Raw genomic sequence first — 19,524 nt, forward strand, 5'->3', positions numbered from 1 at the left:
TATGTGAGATGAATCTTACCATCCTGGCTTCAAGGAATATTCTGACTGCACTTCTTAGACAGATTTGTTTGTTCTCCTGGCTGTCCATGGTACTTGTAATATTCTTCGCCAACATCATAATTCAATTGGATCAATTCTTCTTTCTTATTCATTGTCTAATTTTCACATGCATATGAGGCTATTGAAAATACCATGACTTGGGTCAAGCACACTTTAGTCCTTAAACTGACATCTTTGCTTGTGAATACATTAAAAGGCCTTGTGCAGAAGATTTACCTAATGCAATACGTCATTTGATTTCTTGGCTGCTGCTTCCTTGAATGTTGATAATGGGTATAAGAAAAATGGAGTCTAAGCCCTCTTCACTTCCAGCAAGCAAGTTTGTATCATCTGCATACTGATGGCTGTTAGTGAGTCTTCCTCCAGCCTTGATCCCACATTCTTTTTCATATGATCCAGCTTTGCAGATTGTATAATATTCTGTTCTTTTATACAGTTTAAATAAATATGGTGAAATGATGCAACCCTGACACACACCTTTCCTTATTTTAAACCATTCAGTAGTATTCTCTTGTTCTGTTCTGACAACTACCTTTTGGTCTAAGTACAGGTTCCTAATGAGCACAATTAAATGTTCTAGAATACCCAGTCTATATGATCATAGTTTCCGCACATCAGGAATTAGAAAATCAGTGGTCCAAGGTTTGGAACCCTGAGGAAAAATTGAAGGGATGAATAGAGAAAGATGAGCTCCGGGAAGATCAGTCAGGGAGGTGGGAACAACATGAGGATATTATCGAAGCATGGAGCTTAAGGAGGAGAGAATGGTTTCTACTATCAAAACAAGAGCAAGGAATAGCAAGATGGAAGAGTGGCTGTTGGAATTGATAGCAGAAGTTATTAGGTAGTTATTTGCATAATCTCAAGGTTGGAGGGGGCTTGTGAAGAGTGAATGGAAAGTTAAGGGGCAAGGTAATCAAATGATGTGTGTAGCAACTCTTTCAAGAAGCTCAATTGTGAAGGGAAAGAGAGGTAACTGGAAGAGAGCAAAGCCAAAGATTTTTTTATCATTTTGTTTGTATTTTTACTTTTGCTTTTATCTTAGATGAGAGAAAAAGCGCATTTATATAAAGAAGAAGGGAAAGGTTCTTTTTAATGGATGAACAGGATAATTTATAATAATAGGTATCAATTATATGTCTGTTCAATATCTGAGACCATGCTGTGCTTGTTTTAGATGAGGGAAGTGAGGCATGCTAGATGGGATAGTGCATTGAGCCCTGGCAGGAGGATTGTTACTGGGAGACAAGAGGCTATGGTGGATATAGATGGAAGTTCTTGAATCTGCGCTGGAATAGCAGTTAATAAAGAAAACTGGCTTTGTAAACTTTAGGAAGTGACCATTTCTTTGAGTTTGTTCCCTTTTATCCAAAAGGGAATAATCACAGAATTATAGGATGACCTGTGATTATTGTTATTAATGTGGGTAAACCCAGTAGTGTCTAGTTTTTGATAAATAATACTGGGAGACTGTGTCTTCTGTGACAAGGAGTGATGAAATAATAAAGCTAAAAGACTTCTAAACACTGAAGTCTCTTCTGAGGAGAAAGCTGTCTTAATCCCAGGTGATGATGAAGACTAGACTCCTACCCTGAGTGAGGAAATATAAATACATCTAACTACATACAGCCTGGAAAGACATTGAGACCAGATTCCAAGGAATGACATTATAGGACCATCTGTTGCCAGTTAAGAACTGTGACAAATTTCAGAAAGAAAATGGGATCTGATTCATGTGATGGAAAAAGAAATTGCCACAATTCGAGAATATTATCCAAGTATAAGTATAGGATATAGTTACAATTTAGAGGTAGCTTGGCTTACTGAAGGAGTTCTGGTGTGGCACTGTGGGTTAATGCGCCAGACTAAAAAGCCGTTTGAACTACAAAGTCGGTGGTTCAAGTTCACCTGCTGCTCCTTGGAAACCCTATACAGGGTCGCTGTGGGTTGGAACTGACTTGACGGCACTTCACAACAACAACAAGGCTCACTGAAGGAGTCCTGGTGTGGCACTGTGGCTTCATATGCCAGACTGCAATGCCATTTGAATTACAAAGTCAGCGGTTCAAACTCACCAGCTACTCCTCGGAAACCCTATACAGGGTTGCTATAGGTCGGAACTGACTTGATGGCACTTAACAACAACAACAACAACAAGGATCACTGAAAGAACATAAATATGCCCTCAGAACTAAATTTGAATGAAGAGTTCTTTAACTTACAAGCTGTGGGATCTTAAGGCGAGATACTTACGGTCTCTTTGATAGTGTATGACTTTTAATCTTTTTGAGCATTTCATCTTTCTCAGCGGCCTACCTTATTGATAACTGAAGAATATGATCTGTGTTGTCTGGTTGGTATATATTAGACACTGACATTAGTAGTGGTCTGGGTTTAAAATTAGGAAAGGTATACGCCAGGGTTGTATTGTTTTACCATACTTATTCCAGTTGTATGCTGAACAAATAATCCAAGAAGTTGGATTATAGGAAGAAAAATGTGGCATCAGGTTTGAAGGAAGACTCATTAACAACCTGTAATATTCAGATGATACAGTCTTGCTTGCTGAAAGTGAAGAAAACTTAAAATATTTACTGATGAAGATTAAAGACCACAGCCTTCAGTACGGGTTGCACATCAATGTTAAAAAAAATCCTTACAACTGGACAAAGAAACAACATCCATATAAATGGAGAAAAGATTCTTCTCAAAGACTTTATTTTACTTCGACCAACCATCAACACTCCTTGAAGCAGCATTCAAGAAATCAGATGACATATTGTATTAGGTAAATCTGCTGCACAAGACCTCTTTGAAGTGTTGAAGAACAAAAGATGTCAGTTTGAGGACTAAGATTCACCTGACCCAAGCCATGGTATTTTCAATAACCTCATATGCATGTGGAACTTGGACAGTGAATAAGGAAGACTGTAGAAGAATTGATACATTTGAGTTACGGTGTTGGGGGAAAATATTGAAAGTACCATGAGCTGACAAAAGAACAAATAGTGTTGGAAGAAGTACAGCTCCTTGGAGGCCAAGATGGCCAAACTTCGTCTCTCATACTTCGGACATATTGTCAGGAGGGACCAGTTGCTGGAGAAGGATATCATGTTTGGTAAGGTGTGGAGGGTCAGAGAAAAAGAGGAAGACCCCATTGAGATGGATTGGCCAAGTGGCAGCATCAATGGACTCAAGCTTGGCGACAATTATGAGGTTGGTCTAGGACTGGGCAGTGTTTCATTCTGTTGTGCATAGGGTCACTATGACTCGGTACTGACTCAATGGCATCTAAAAATAACAACAGGTGAGTGACAGGAAACCTTGGTGGCAGAGTAGGTAGGCACTTGGCTGCTAACCAGAAGCTTGGCCATTCGACTCCTACTGGCAGGTCCTTGGAAGAAAAGACCTGACCATCTGCTCTCATAAAGATTACAACCTCGGAAACCCATTGGAACAGTTCTGTTCTCAGTGTGGTTACTTTGAGTTTAAATCGAGTCGATGGCATACAAGAAGGTGAGAAACATGGCAGCTACGATCACTCCATTTAGCCTTGCATAGTGTGACAAACTCTGTGTGCCCTACTGTTAAACTGAATAAATTTTCTCTTGCTATATTCAGGGGAAATTATTGTTTGACCTATGTTGTTAAGTGACCCATAGCAACCCTTTATAGGCTTTCTAAGGAGCGGCTGGTGACCTTGAACCGCCGACCTTGGCAGTTCAAACAGCTTTGCAGTCTGGTGCATTAACCCACAGCACCACACCAGGACTCCTGTTATTTGGCAGCGATAAATATTAGAAGGGAGATCTTTAAGAGTAATTGGTAGATTCTCTGGAAGCAGTTTGATGCCTTGAGTTTGAACAAGTAGCTGAATGAGCTGCTTCTGGAGATGGAATGGTGATTCTATTTTACATATCGTAAGGGATAGAACATTGCTCCTAGTCGAGAAAAATTGCATCCTTTAAAACTGGAAACATTTTTTCGTTGGATTCTGAATGATAGAATGCATTTTCTAGGATGTTCTGATTTTGTAAGGGGCAAAAACAACATTGTTTTTGGTCTTCCCCTCTGATTCTAGTTTGCAGAAAAGGCCGTAAGTGAAAGATGAATCCTTTGTGGGGACTTATGTATATGTGTATGTTTGTGTTCAACTATAGGGTGTTAGGTTGTGGATCATCTCATTATTTTGTGACATTGTGGAAAGTAAGTCTTTCTAAATCTAATTCTTAATTTTCTCATCTGAAAATAATAGGGTTGTTTGACTCTTGAGCATGCAGTAAATGTTTATATGTACCAAAACTTTTTCGCTGTAATCTTTTTGGTTGTTCTACTCTTTAGGAATGGACCGTGTGTGTTAAAACATGCTGCAACTTTAATGGACACACAAAAAGTTGAACTAACATCTGTAGCCACTGTATGAGGTGGCTTAAAAAAATTGGAACAATTCCATTCTCTTTTATTCTATTTTGCTACAAACTTTTTCCCCCCAACTTTTTATTGTGAATTGAGTGAAGGTTTACAGAGCAGATCATCATTTTACATTCAACAAATCATGTACTTTGCTTCATTATCTGATTGCAGTCCTCTCAATGTCCCCACAGTTAACAGTCTTTACCTCTATTTACATTCATTCCTCCAAGTCTCCCACCACCTTCATCTTCCCTCCTGTTTTCTTATCCATTCTCCTCTCTGTGGCTTTTGACTGGTGCATTTAATCCATTTACATTCAGTATAATTATCAATAGGTATGAATTAATTGCTGTCATTTTTCTATGTACTTTTTTCTGGTGCTGCTGGTTTCTTTGTTCAACATAATTGTTTATGCTGTGTTCATTTTGTTTGTCATTTTTCATTTCTGTTGTGTTAATGGTTACTCAAAAGGAGCTCTGGTAGCGTAGTGGTTATGAATCGGGCTGTGAACTGCAAGGTCAGCAGTTCGAAACTACCAGCTGTTCGTTCCGCGGGAGAAAGATGAGGCTTTCTGCTCCTGTAAAGATTTACAGCCTCGGAAACCCTGTACAGGGTCGCTATGAGTCGGAACCGACTCCACAGCACATAACAACAACAACAACAATGGTTACTCAAGCTTCCTGATTTTCTTCTCTATTTCTTTTGATGTGCAGGTATGTTGTTTTTCTTTGACATCACTCTGTAATTTATTAACTTTCCCTACTTATAACAGTCTGTTTTATTTTGACGTCCACCTAACTTCATTGTAATTTGGAAGTTCTGTTTCTAAATCCATATCTGTATCTTTTTGCTTTATATTTGACTTCATTTTACATTAATATCTATGATTTGCTATTTTCAGTCTTGTAAGTTTGTTTTACTTTAAGTACATCTTTATCTGGATTGGTGTGTGTCTGTAGGATAAGCACAGGACTGCAAGGACAGTTTGAGCCACAAGGTCATGGTTCAAACTTAGCAGCCACTCCTCGGAAACCCTGTACAAGGTCACTATGAGTTGTAACTGACTAGACAGCAATTAATCAACAACATATCTGGATTGAGTTTTGGGTGGTGTTGTCATGTTTGGTAATCGCAGGCTGTTTGTCTGCTGTTGATTCTTAGTCCAAAGATCACCCTTTAGCATTTTTTGTAAAGTAGGTCAGAGCATTACAAATTCCTTTCATTTCTGCTTATCAGGAAATGTCCTATTTTTGCTGTTGTAATTGAGGGACAGCTTTGCTGGGTATATGATTCTTGGTTGGTAATTATTTTCATAGTTTTGTATATGTCATCCCATTGCCACCTTGCTTGAATGGTTTCTGCTGAGAAATCAGAGCTTTGTCTTATTGGTTCTCCTTTGTAGGTAACTGTTTTTCCTGAATTGTCTTCGATTTTGGAAAGTTTGATTATGCTATGTCTTGGTGATTTTCTTTTGGGGTCTATCCTGTTTTGGGGTTTTGTTCAGCTTCTTGTATGATTGTCTTATCTTTCATGATGTTAGGGATGTTTTCTTCCAAAAAATTGTTAACGGTTTTCTTTGTGCTATTTATTGTCTCTTGTCTGGAATTCCATAGCTCTTAGGCACTCTTTGAATTTTTTCATTCTTTCTTCTGATTGTATTAGCATACTAGTATTAAGAGATTAATCTTCTAGTTCACTAATTTGGGCTTCCACTGCATAAATCTTCTCCTTTGCCCTTTCCATGTATTGTCCATTTCTGAGATCTTGGTATTGATTGTCTGGAGTTTAATTGCAGGTTTCATATTTCAAAATTTGCATTTATTTTGTCTGTTTGTTCTTGTAGCGTGTTTCTGATTTATTCTAAAGTTCTTTCTCTTAGCTTTCCTTGATCTTTCTGTCAGTCATTTGAAGGTATCAAAATATCATCCTTTTGAATTCTTTTCAGTCAGTTTCATTACCTTTTTTTCCTCAGAAATGTTTCCTGTTTCTGCATCTTGGCCATTTGTTTGAGTCATTCCCTCTTGTTTTTTTGTGTAAGCTGAAATTGTCTCTGGGATATTGTGGTATTGTTGTGTTTGTAAAAACAAACAGTGTAGTTGTTGGACCTGGAGGGAAGAAATCTCTGAGAGACTCCTCTAATCCAAAGGAGCCATGAGGTGGTTGAGTAAGGGATGTAAAAGCAGAGTTCCGGCCCTAGATGGAGTTTCTGTTGGCCTTGGTGTTACCTATGTTCAGGGCACTCAATCCAGAAGTAGTTGAGGGATCTGGTTTTAGTGCCTGTTAGGACTACAGGGAAGCTGGATTCAGGATGACTAATTAAATGCTGGTCTGTTGGCTCCGCCGGTTTTATAGCTCTGGATTCGAGCCTACTTGAATCCAGGCACCAGAGCAGCACAGCTGGTCCCTGATTCATACTGGCATGGCTTCCAATCATGTGACTCCAAACAGCTGGAGAGCAGGGTGTGCGCAGGTGGGGGGTGTGGGGAGTGGATGAGGGCGGGAGCTTGCCACACCTCTGGTCACCAAGGAAGAATGGGGTGAAAAGAAGAAATAACCCCTTTTCTATAACCTCTATGACTCTGTTCTGCCAGGCTTACTCTGCTACAGCTGCTTACAAGTCTAGCCATGTGTGACCAGACGTTTACCAGGCAGTCTCCCTCTGTGACCATCCCTGCTCAGCCTCTTCTTCCAGCATGGACTTCATATACCTCTGATCTTTCTTCTAAAGTTCAGAGTGCCAAAATTTTCATCTGTGTCTGTTTTATTTGATCTCTTTTTCTTACTTGTACAAGGTTTGTGTAGTGCATCTGCCTAGTCGGCCATATTACTTGAAATTTGTTTTTTTTTCTTGAACTTTTGAAGCTCCCTCATGTATACAGAATTATAAAGCTCTGCCTGCCTTTTATTTTAACAATTGGGTGTGATTAAATGTATCGCCACCTTTTAAGAACAGTAGGCTATTTTGAATGTTAGGGTCACCTTGAATCAAAATTGACTTGACAGTTAACAACATCAACAATGGTTGCATTCCTTGTAGGTAATTTTAAATTAGAAACGCAGCCAAGCCCTTTAGAGACAAATGTGGTAAATGAGTTCAAATGTGAAGTGAATTTTACCCTTAGACAAAGTAACATGAAAGTATGATCTTAGTGGAGAATTTGTTGATTCTGAAAGCAATTACAAAATGTATTTCATTGGAAGGGAATACATAGTAAAGGTAGCTACTTTGAAGAAAAATCATTTTATATAGAACTACCTTGTTGTTGTTAGGGTCCATTGAGTCCGTTCCAACTCGTACTAATCCTGTGCACAACAGAACAAAAATCTGCCCCGTCCTCCACCATCCTCATAATTGTCGTGTTTCAGTCTGTTGTTGATTATAATACTTGACTTTGTCTTCTCAAGCTGGCCTTTGAAATTTTGTGTGCAGCTTTTTCTCTTCATCATTTTCCCCATGATCTTAGCTTCTCTGAGATCAAGAGCCAGTTTTAGAGTCTCTTCTCTAAACAGACATCCATTTGGGTCTGTTCTTTTTTTTTTCCAGCTGTGTTCTTCCTAGTACTGCTGTTGACATCATCCTACAGCTGGTCTTTTGTCCTTACTGTTCAACATATCAAATCTGTTCTTGAGATGGTCTCTGAATTTAGGTGGGATATATTCAAGCGGGAGAAAGATGAGACTTTCCTGCTCCTGTAAAGATTTTCAGCCTTTGAAGCCCTATACAGGGTCACTATACATTGTAATTAACTCAACAGCATCTTTTGGCTCTCATGGACTTGTTTCAGTTTTCTTCAGCTTCAATATAAACTTGCATATGAGCTATTGTTGCTGTGTTGAACAGTTGACCTATGGTCTTATTGTGCCTGATTGAGCTTCACCATCATCTCTTCCCACAGATTTAGCCAATTTGCTTTCTGAGTGTTCCATCTGACAAAGATCATGTGTATAGTAGCTGTTTGTGTTGTTAACAAAAGGTATTTGCAATAAATAGGCAATTGGTCTTGCAAAATTCTATCGTGCAATAGCCAGTATCATTTCTATCACTAAGGGCATATTTTTAAAGTACCAATATTTCCTCCTTGTTTTCATCTTTCACTTTCCAATCACCAGTAATTATTAGTACATCTTGATTATATGTTTGATGAGTTTCAGATTTAAGAAATGGGTAAAAACTTCAATTTCATTATCCCTCGATTTAGTGATTGTTGTTTATAAGTGCCATCCAGTCGATTCCGACCCATAGCGACTCTAAATAGGGTTTCCAGTGAATGGCTGGTGAGCTTGAATCACCGACCTTGTGATTCAAGCTGACTTTGTAGTCTAGCTCATCAACCCCGACCACCACACCAAGGACTCCAGATTTAGTGATAGGTATATACATTTGAACAATAGTGATATTAACTTGTCTTCCTTGTAGGTGTATAGATACACCTATTACAAACAGCATTGCGCTTCAAGATAGATCTTGAAATGCTCTTTTTTGACAATGAATGTGAAACCATTTCTCTTCCATTTGTCCATTCCTGGCATGGTAAACTATGTTATTATCTGACACAAAATGTCCAATATCAGTCCATTTCAGCTCTCTTGTTGCCGTTAAATGCCGTTGAATCCGTTCTGATTCATAGTAAGCCTGTGTTGGGTTTTCAAGGAACATCTGGTAGGTTTGAGCCACCAACCTTGCAGTCCAGTGCTTATCCTACCGTACCACATTAGGACTCCTTCAGCTCACTAATGCCTAGGATATTGATCTTTATGTATTCCATTTTATTTTCGACAGCTTATACATTCCAAGTTCTGGTTACTAATAGCTATTTGCAGCCGGGATTTGTTTTTTGTTTTTTGTTTTTTCACATCTCCTTATTTGGGATGTGCCCCATCATCATATGAAGGTTCTGAAAGCTTTGCTCCATTCATATCATTTTGTGGACACTCTGCTTTGTTGAGGAAGCTCTTCCTTAGTCATGTTTTGATTGCCTTCCAACCTGAGGTGTTTATATGGCAATATAGTAGACAGTGTTCTGCTGCCATTCATAAAGTTTTCTGTGGCTAACTCTTCAGAAGTGGTTCGTCTCCCCTGAACCCTGTTCCTCCTGGGTGACCCTGCTGGTATTTAGAATAATAGTATAGCTGCGTCATCACTGCAACACACGGAAGATGAACTAACAGACAAGTGATGGAGAGTTACCTTGTATGTAGGTAAATACCTGAAAGATGTTTACTTGTGCTTTACAAAGGTATTCAACTGTATGGATCATTAAAAAACTGTGGATCACATTGTGAAGAACGGAAATTCCAGAACACATCATTGTACTCATGAGAAACCTGTACATAGATCAAGAAGCAGTTGTTAGAATAGAACTGAAAGGTAGAATTAGGAAAGGAAGGTGTCAGGGTTGTATCCTTTCATCATACATATTCAATCTGTATGCTGCAAATAATTTGAGACGCTGGATTATATGAAGAACGTGGCATCAGGGTTGGGAGAAGACTCATTAATAACCTGTAAAATGCAGGTGACACAGCCTTGTTTGCTGAAAGCAAAGAGCACTTAAAATGGTTACTGATAAAAATTCACGACTACAGCTTTTACTTGCGGGGTGTACCCTTTGGTTGCTTGATGATGCATGGAGGGGATTGTAACCATAGCAATGTAACGATACACTGTAGAATGAATGTAAAGCTAATGTTCTCCCATGTAAACTATCACATAATTCATAATAAAAGTTTTTAAAAAAAGACTACAGCCTTTAATATGAAGAAAGCTGAAATCCTCACAACCAATGTATAATATCATGATAAAGATAAGATAGACGCTGTCAAGGATTTCATTTTATTTGTATCCTTAATCAATTCCCATGGAAGCAGCATTCACGGAAATCAAATGGCATAGTCTATTAGGCAAGGTGTCTTTAAAGTGTTCAAGAGCAAAGATGTAATTTAGAGATTAAGCTATACCTGACAAGTCATCGTCTTTTCAGTCACCTCATGTATGTCAAAATTGGACAATGAAAATGGAAAACCACAGAAGAATTGATGTACTTTAATTATGGTTTAGAGAAGAATAATGAAAGCACCTTGGACTGCCAGAAGAACAAATCCATCTTGGAAGAAGTACAGCTAGAATGCACCTTAGATGCCAGGATGGTGAGACTTCGTCCCTTGTTCTTTTGATATGTTGTCAGGAAGGACCAGCCCCTGGAGAAGGACTTCATGTTTGGTGAAGTCATTGAAAAAGAAGACAACTCCCGATGAGATGGACTGATACTGTGACCGCAACAGTGGGCTAAGACATAATGATTATGAGGTTGGCGCGGGACCAGGCAGTGTTTCATTCTGCTGTGTATAGGGTTGCTGTAAGAACTGCCTTGAGGGCACCTAACAAAAATAACTCTGGTGTTTATACATTACTTTTAAATTGCATTTAATATGTATTGTTGAGTTATACGGAGTTATAGTATTCTGTTGTATGAAATTATTAACTTAAATATTTAACTTTCAATTTCCTCAAAATTTTGTGATTATTACTGATAAGTGAGTTTACATATTTTATCCTTATGTGATTTTGTTTTCTCCTCCTTTTTCTGATCAGATGGACAGTGGCTATAATACACAGAGCTCTGGAAGCAGCAATATCATGGATACAATTGGGGCAGAAAGCTACTGCAAAGACAGTGATGTACCAACCTGTGAAGTTGAGAATAAATCTTGTTTTTAATACAAAGAAAGGTATGAAGAAAATATTTACTAAATGTGATTTCTTCTAATTTTTTCCTCATGTTCTGCTTAATATATTATTGTGAAGTGCCATCAGGTTGGTTCTGACCCATAGCAACCCTGTATAGGGTTTCTGAGAAGCAACTGATGACCTTGAACCACCGATCATACCTCATTCTGTTTTCATTTCATTTAGCAACAAGAAAAGGTGGTTTTAAATTAAATGCTTTATTTTTCCTAATGCTTTCACTTTGGGAGAGTGTAGGAAGATGTTGGAATGGTTCTTGAAATTAATTGGTTAAAATTCAAAATTTTTAATTTTGAGTAGGGTGTCCCTTGTAGGAGGTGAGTCAGAGATATTTGCCCCTAATGTTGTCTTTGAAATATTCCATATTTAGCAGGCACTTAGTATAAATGGGTATCTAAAAAACCTTTTTTTTTTTTGATATTGCAAGATAATGCACTGGACCACAAGGTCAGATTACATCACAAGGTTGGCGGTTCACAGCTCACCAGCCGCTCCTCAGAAACCCTACGCAGGGTCACTAAAAGTCAGAATTGACTTAAGGGCACTTAACAACAATCAGGATCAAATCTTGATTCAGTTAATGTTATAAAAATTAAGTGAACTTTATTAAGGACTCCTGGTGTGGCGCTGTGGGTTTATGCGCTGGACTGCAAAGTTGGTTTGAACTGAAAGGTTGGCGGTTCAAGCTTACTAACTGCTCCTCTGAAACCCTATACTGGGTCGTGTGGGTTGTAACTGACTTGACAGCACTTAACAACAACAAAAAAAAAATTCAAAAATTAGGACTTTTATTATTAGAGAGGGAAATAATACAGCTGAGAGAATACTGTATATGAAATTAAACACACTAAAAAGCCAGAAACAGCCCGTATAGATTTTGAATGCCATGAATGATACGTGTCTTACATATCATATTACAAAGGAGTCCCTGGTGGTGGTGTGAACCTATCAGAGTATATGGTACCCACCCAGATGCTCCTTTGAAGAAAGACCTAGTGATTTGTTTCCATAAGGTCACAGCCTTGAAAACCCCATGAGGTACAGGTCTACTCTGCAACACATGGGGCTTCATGAGTTGGAACTGACTTGATGGCAATTTTTGATTTTTAACATAGCATACTGTAAAGGTATCACGTAGATAGACTCTTGTTAAGACTCTTAATGAACTTTATCCCTGGTAGAATGTGTGCAGCTAGGAACCCATCATGATTTTGGGTTCTGTTGTTCAATGCCATCAAGTCAGTTGTGACTCATAGTGACTCTGTGCTCAAGAGAATGAAACACTGCCCAGTTCTGCATTATCCTCACAGTTGTTGATGTTTGAGCCCATTGTTGCTGTGACTGTCAGTCCATGTTGTTGGGGGTCTTGCTCTGTTTTGCTGACCCTCTACTTTAGAAAGCATGATGTTCTTCTCCAAGGACTAGTTCCTCCTAATAATATAACCAAAGTATGGGAAACAAAGTCTTGGCATTCTGGCTCCTAAGCAGCATTCACGCTCTTCTTCCAAGACAGATTAGTTTTTTCTTCTGGCAGTCCATGGTACTTTTAACCTTCTTCTCTGACACCATAACTCAAATTCTTCAATTCTTCTGTGATCTTCCTTATTCGCTATCCAACTTTCACATGCACATGGGCTACTGAAAATACCATAGCTTGGGTTAGGCACACCATAATTTTCAAACTGAAATCTTTACTTTTGAACACTTGATAGCTACTTGTCAATGTACTGCCACAATCATTTTAAAATGATCTTCAGCAAAATTTTACTTGCATGTGATATTAATAGTATTGTTTGATTTCCATCTTCCACTGGGTCACCTTTCTTTGGAATGGGCACAAATATGGCTCTTTTCCAATCATTTAGCCAGACACCTGTTGTCCAGATTTTGTGACATACATGAATGAGCACCTCCAGTGCTGCATCAGTATGTTAGAACAATTTATTGAAAACATTTTAATTTGTATTCTGTCAGTTTCTTGAGCTTTTCTTTTTTTTTTTTCTTTTGGCCAAGACTGCTTGGACTTTTTCCTTCAATGCCATCACTTGTTGATCATCATATGGTACCTCTTGAAATGATTGAAAATCAACTTTTTAATGTTTTTTTATATATAATAATTGTATTTCTTTCATAAGGAGCTCTAGTAGCATAATGGTTATGAATCAGGCTGCTAACCTGAAGGTCGGCAGTTCGAAACTACCAGTGGTTCTGCGGGTGAAAGATGAGGCTTTCTGTGCCTGTAAAGATTTACAGCCTCGGAAACCCTGTGCAGGGTCACTATGAGTCAGAACCGACTCCACAGTACTTAACAACAACATTCCTTTCATCTTCTGATGTTTCCAGCATCATTCTCTTTGCCCATAGACTTCTTCAGCATTGCAAGTTCTAGGCTTAAATTTTTTCTTCAGTTCTTTCGGGTTAAGAAAAACCAGCTGAACTGGTTCTTCTCTTTTAGTTTTCTAACTCCAGGTCTTTGCATCTTTAATTATAATACATGACAGTGTCTTCTCAAGCTGCCCTCTGAAATATTCTGTTCAGCTCTTTTACGTCATCATTTCTTCCAGAGTCGCTTTAGCTTCTCTACGCTAAAGAGCATGTTCCAAAGTCTCTTCTCGCATCCACTTTGGTCTTACTTTTTTTTTTTTTTGCCTGTCTTTTTAATGGTCTTTTGTTTTCTTCATCCATGTATGATGTTCTTAATGATTCCACAAGTTTATGGTCTTTGATCACTAGTGTCTAATGCATTTGTTCTTGAGATGGTCTCAATTCAGTTGAGATATAATCAAGATCATATTTTGGCTATCTGGGACTTTTTTTTTTTTTTCAGCATCAGCTTTAACTTGCACGTGACAGCCTGCTCCACCGACTGTCCCTAGTCTTCTTTAGGGGGATGATATTGAGCTCCATGATCTCATTCTGCAGGTGTAGTCAGTTTGATTCCTGTGTATTCCATCTGAGTGTAGCTCTAGGTTAGGTCCATTGCACTGAATAAGCCATTGATATTGACTGGTCTTCCCAGATAGCATTGTACTTTAAGAAAGAGCCTGAATTTTTTTTTTCTGTCAATGAGTGCAACGCCATTCCTCTTCAATGTGTTGCTTGCAGCATAGTTTACCATATTGATTATCTGATTCAAATTGTCCAATATCAGCCCATTTCAGGTTAATGCGATGTTTGCAGCTGTTTCTTCTCATTTTCAATTGTGTCCCATCAGCTAATGAGGGTCCTGAAAGCTTTGCTCCATCCACATCATTAAGGTCAACTCTACATTGAAGAGGCAGCTCTTCTCCAGACATATTTTGAATGCCTGCCAATCAGAGGGACTCATCTTCTGGTACTGTAGTAGATAATGTGCTTAAGGTTTTCAATGACTTACTCCTCAGGAATGGTCCACCTCTCATTCCTAGTCTGCCTTAGTCTGAAGCTCCACTGAAACCTGTCCACTATGAGTGACCCCACTTGTATTTAAAATACCAGTGGCATAGTTTCCAGCATCACAGCAACACACAAGCCACCACAATATGACAAACTGAAAGATGAGTGGTGGATTTGGGCCACTAATCTTAAGAATCTTTGATTTTTTTTTTTTTAGAAGCCTGTTTACTAATAAATAACTATGTTGTTGTTAAGTGCCATCGAGTTGGTTCCGACCCATAGCAACCCTGCACAGGGTTTCTGAGGTTGTAAATCTTTACAGGAGCAGAAAGCCTCATCTTTCTCCCACGGAGCAGCTGGTAGTTTCGAACTGCTAACCTTAAGGTTCGCAGCCCGAATCGTTAACGACTACGCTACCGAACACCAGCAAAAGTGCAGGTGAACATGTTATCAAATAAATATTAAGACCAAATTGTTTTCCCCATGTTCCAGCAAAACTTTATTTATGGACATTGAAATTTTACTTTTTATACAACTTTCAGACCATGAAATATTCTTAGTTTGTAGTGGATAGGAGTCAGGCCAGATATGGCCATGGGCTGTAGTTTGTCGATGAGTGATCATCGTACATGGATACCATCAGCTAGCAGCCTAATCATTGAAAGCTACTTCATGGTCTGTCTTGTAGCCAAATAAAGTTATTTTTGATACAGCAAAAAACCACACACACACACACCTTTTCTGTTTCTTAAACAAGTTCAGCTAAGGAAATCTGCCTCCTGGTTTTAGAAATACTTTTATATCATAGTTGCCTCCTTGAATGACTATATTTAAACTGAAACAAGGCCTTTCCTTCTCTTTCTTTCACAGCAAGACCACAGAGGTGCTGGAAGACAACAGCAAATCCTTCTTAATGCTTCCATCCATAGAATACCTCCCTTAGGACCGAAGACTGGCTGAACAACTATGGGCATGCTTTTCATGCAGAATTCTAACCATGAATCGTGGTGGGGAGAAAATTGTTTCAATCAACATGCTTAACACCATTTCCCTCCATAATGTGAAAAGTCATGGACTTAATTTAGTGATTTAAGATAACAGAAACACTCTGGAACTTCAACACGTTGCTACAGTTTATTTTTTATCAATAAGTATTTTTGTATGTACCTTGATGAACAATAAACAAATACATTCAGCTGTGTAGATGGTGACAGCTACTGACTCTGTTCCTATCCTATAGATCCGTGAACTTCCTATGAAGTCAACTGGCAGCACTGATTTCTGTGAAAATGTAGAAATAACATTAAAAGTAAAGGCATTATAATAAATGTTTTAATAGACAATAGAAAATCATGAACACACACATGAATTTAAATCATAACCTGTGTGAACAAAGTCAGCCTAATTTAGAGATAAATCTGAAAGTTAATCAATGAGGCAGAAAGTACATTTAAAAGAGTTTCCTAAAATTTTAATTGTCAAAATTGTTCATTTCTGTGGAGGAACTTTTCTTTCCCATGATTATACTCTCTTTGCTACTTTGTAAAGAGTCTAACATTGAAGTAGTATTAGCAGCATTGTTAATTCAGGGGGATAAAAGTGGGAAGTACAGAATCAATACGCGGCAGTCAGAATGCCTGCTTCAGCTCAAGTTGCTGATCCCAATTGGCTAGGTAGAGGGTGGGCGTGGGAGAGCCAGGATAATCATCAGGGACCGAATTCTTACAGGGCTTTGACCTATGAAGTAGTAATCAGAACTTTTTTTTGTTTATTTAATTAATTCAATGTAGAGTGAGTGTACTATTAATGTTTTTGGAATATATTTATCTTTGAAGCATGTATATTTGTATTCACTAATTTTTTCAAATTGAATTGTCTCATTCAAAAGGAAGCCCTAGGAAATAAAGACATTATTTTCTTCCTTTTTACAGTCTTAAAAGCTTATAACTGGAGTCTTGGTGTGGCGCTGTAGGATGAGGGCTTGACAGCAAGGTCACTTCAAACTCACCAGTTGTTCCATGACAACCCTATACAGGCCACTGTGATTCAGAACTGAATCAATGGTACTTAACAACAAAGTTTGTAGCTAATTTGCAAAAAAAAAAAATGTCATTATACATCTGGCTCACCATCCTCCCAACACTCTCTCTCACACTGCCATGGAGTCAATTCTGATTCATAGTGACCTTGTATAGGGTTTCTGAGACAGGGAGCAGACAGTTCATCTTTCTCCTGTGTAGTGGCTGGTGGTTTTGAACTGACAACCTTGTGGTTAGCAGCCCAATGCTTACCCTCCAGTGCTACCAGAGTGCCTTTGTTATCTGTCTCTGCTATAGAATAAGCATTGGGCTGCTAACTGAAAGGTTGGCTGTTCAAACCCACCAGCTGTACCTTGGAAACCCTATACAGGGTCACTATGAGTTGGAACTGATTCGACAGCACCTAACAATAACAACAAAGCTTTGAGATGAATCCAGATGTGGTGCTTTAGGATACGCACTTGACAGTTAAAGCACAGGGTCAGCAGTTCAAGCCCACCAGCCACTCCACAGAACTTGGTTACTGTGAGTCAGAATTGACTCCATGACACTTAACAACAAGCTGTGAGAAGTTTTTTATTTACATAGGTTCAGTATATATATAGAGAGAGACTTATTTTAATGATTAATTTGTTTCTAATTTGAAAACCAAGTTTAGAATAACTTGATCATCTTTCTTCAGATACAACCGTTAGGTCTATTGGCATAGATACTGCATTAGGCAATTTAGTCTTTACTCACTTAAGCTTTATATGTAAACTGAAGGCAGTTGTTGAATGTAACAGGAGTTTGGGGTCCAAAAGTTAGGCGTCATCATGCCTACAATTCTAAAAGTGCATGTCAAGAAATAAAGTCTGACATCCAAGGCACAACAATTGGTCTTTATTTTGGAGCAATAAACAGAAATACAATATGGAATATGGGTGTCTAGTTGGCTCCATGAACATTGCCTCCTTTGCCAGGCAACCAGAACTAGATGGTGTCCTATTATCATAAATGGACATTTTGCAGAAAAATTCTGTAGCTGAATCCTAATCAAAAGGAGAAAAATGCAGAACAGAAATTTAAAAGTGTCATAGAATCCATCTTTTCTAGAGCTGTGGAAGTTGGATGAGTACTGTAAAGATTACCAAGATCATCTTGAAACCTTCTCACCACTCATCTGTCTGTTGCACTGTGGTGGCTTGCATGTTACTATGATGCCAGAAGTGATGCTTCCAGTATTTAAATGCCAGAAGGGTCACCCATGGGGGACTGGTTTCAGCTGAGTTTCCAGAAGACAGCCTCAGAAGGAGAGGCAGTCCACCTCCAAATGCTTAGCCACAGAAACCATATGGATACCAGTGAAATGTCAGTATCAGAATATTGACTATTGAAACATGATGAGTAGCAACAGAATACTGTCAGGTACAGTTCTAGAAAATGAGCCCTGCCAGTTGGAAAGCACTCAAAATGTGACTAAGGAAGAGCTGCCTCAAAGTAAAGTTGACTGATTATATGGGTGGAGTAAAGCTTTTGGGACTTTCGTTTGCTGATGGGGCAAAATGCAAAATGAGAAACAGTTGCAAACATTCATTAATAATTGGATTGTAGAATGTCTGAAATATCAGTCTAGGAAAACTGTAAGTACTGTCTGATGAAAATCAAAGAACACAGACTTGGTATGGGTTGCACCTCAATAAATAAAGAACAAAAATAGCACTGGACCAATACATAACATCATCATAAATGGAGAAAAGATTGAAGGTGTCAAAGACTTCATTTCGCTTAGATGCACTGTCAACACTCATGGACACAGCAGTCAAAACATCAAATAACATTGCATTACTCACATGTGCTGCAGAAGACCTTTTTAAGAGAAAAGATGTCAGTTTAAGGACTAAGGTGCACCTGGCCCAAGCCTCATATGCACATGGATGTTGGATAATAAATAATGAAGACATAGAAAAATAGATGCATTTGAGTTGTGGTGTTGGACAAGAACATTAAAGCTACCATGGACTGCCAGAAGAACAAATAAATTTGTATTGGATGAAGCACAACCAGAATGTTCCTTAGCAGCAAAGATGGCCAGACTTCGTCTCTCATACTTTGGACGTATTATTAGATGGGACCAGTCTGTGGAGGACATCATGCTAGGTAAAGTGGAGGGTCAGAGAAAAAGGGAGGTCCCCAACAAGATGGATGACCCAGTGGTAGAAGCAAATAGTGTAGCATCAGTTGTGAGAATGGTGCAGGACTGGGTGGTAGTTGGTTCTGTGTACATAAAGATGCTGTGTCGGAACTAACTCAATGGCACCTTACAAGAACAACATATCTTTCAACCTTAAACCAAAATATCTCCTGAAGTCTTAAGACCAAACAATAGTTTACCTAGTAAGGACTGTCCGCTCTTTTAAAATCTACAGATTTGGGGTTAAATTGACAACAGTAAATCAAAGGACTATTGTTGCTAACTGCTATCAGGTTGGTTCTGACTCACAGTTTCCAAGGAGCAGCTGGTGAATTTGAATTGCCGACCATGTGGATCAAACTGACCTTGTGGTCCAGTGCATTATTAGCTTATAGTGACACACCAGGACTCCAACTCAAGGGATTAGGGCAGTGATTTTGTTTATAGGGAAAAAGCAACTTGAAAATGGAGGGTGCAAATAGTAGTTCAAAGAATAAAATTATCACTAAGCTGATTATGTAGAAACTTGCTATATGTTCTGTGTATATGCTCAACAAGAAATATACCAAAAAAAATGGGATTGCAAAGTGGTCCAACCACTCTGGAAAGCAATATGGCGCTTCCTCAGAAAGTTGGAAATAGAAATACCTTATGATCCAGCAAGAGATCAGACGATGTATTGCACTGGGCAAATCTGCTGCACAGGAACTTTTTAAAGT

General features: G+C 38.6%; 1 protein-coding gene across 1 annotated transcript in view; it reads left to right on the forward strand.

Moving 5' to 3' along the window:
- BORA (bora, aurora kinase A activator) overlaps positions 1 to 15,359 on the forward strand; it is a 48,950-nt gene extending 33,591 nt beyond the window's left edge. Inside the window, exons 12-13 of the mRNA XM_006864317.1 lie at positions 11,066 to 11,183; positions 15,292 to 15,359. Coding sequence (XP_006864379.1) covers positions 11,066 to 11,183; positions 15,292 to 15,359 — 186 coding nt within the window. The remainder of the gene's footprint in view (positions 1 to 11,065; positions 11,184 to 15,291) is intronic.
- The last annotated feature ends 4,165 nt before the right edge of the window (positions 15,360 to 19,524 follow it).

The sequence above is a fragment of the Chrysochloris asiatica genome, unplaced genomic scaffold (genome assembly GCF_000296735.1).
Source record: "Chrysochloris asiatica unplaced genomic scaffold, ChrAsi1.0 scaffold00063, whole genome shotgun sequence".
Lineage (NCBI taxonomy): Eukaryota > Metazoa > Chordata > Mammalia > Afrosoricida > Chrysochloridae > Chrysochloris > Chrysochloris asiatica.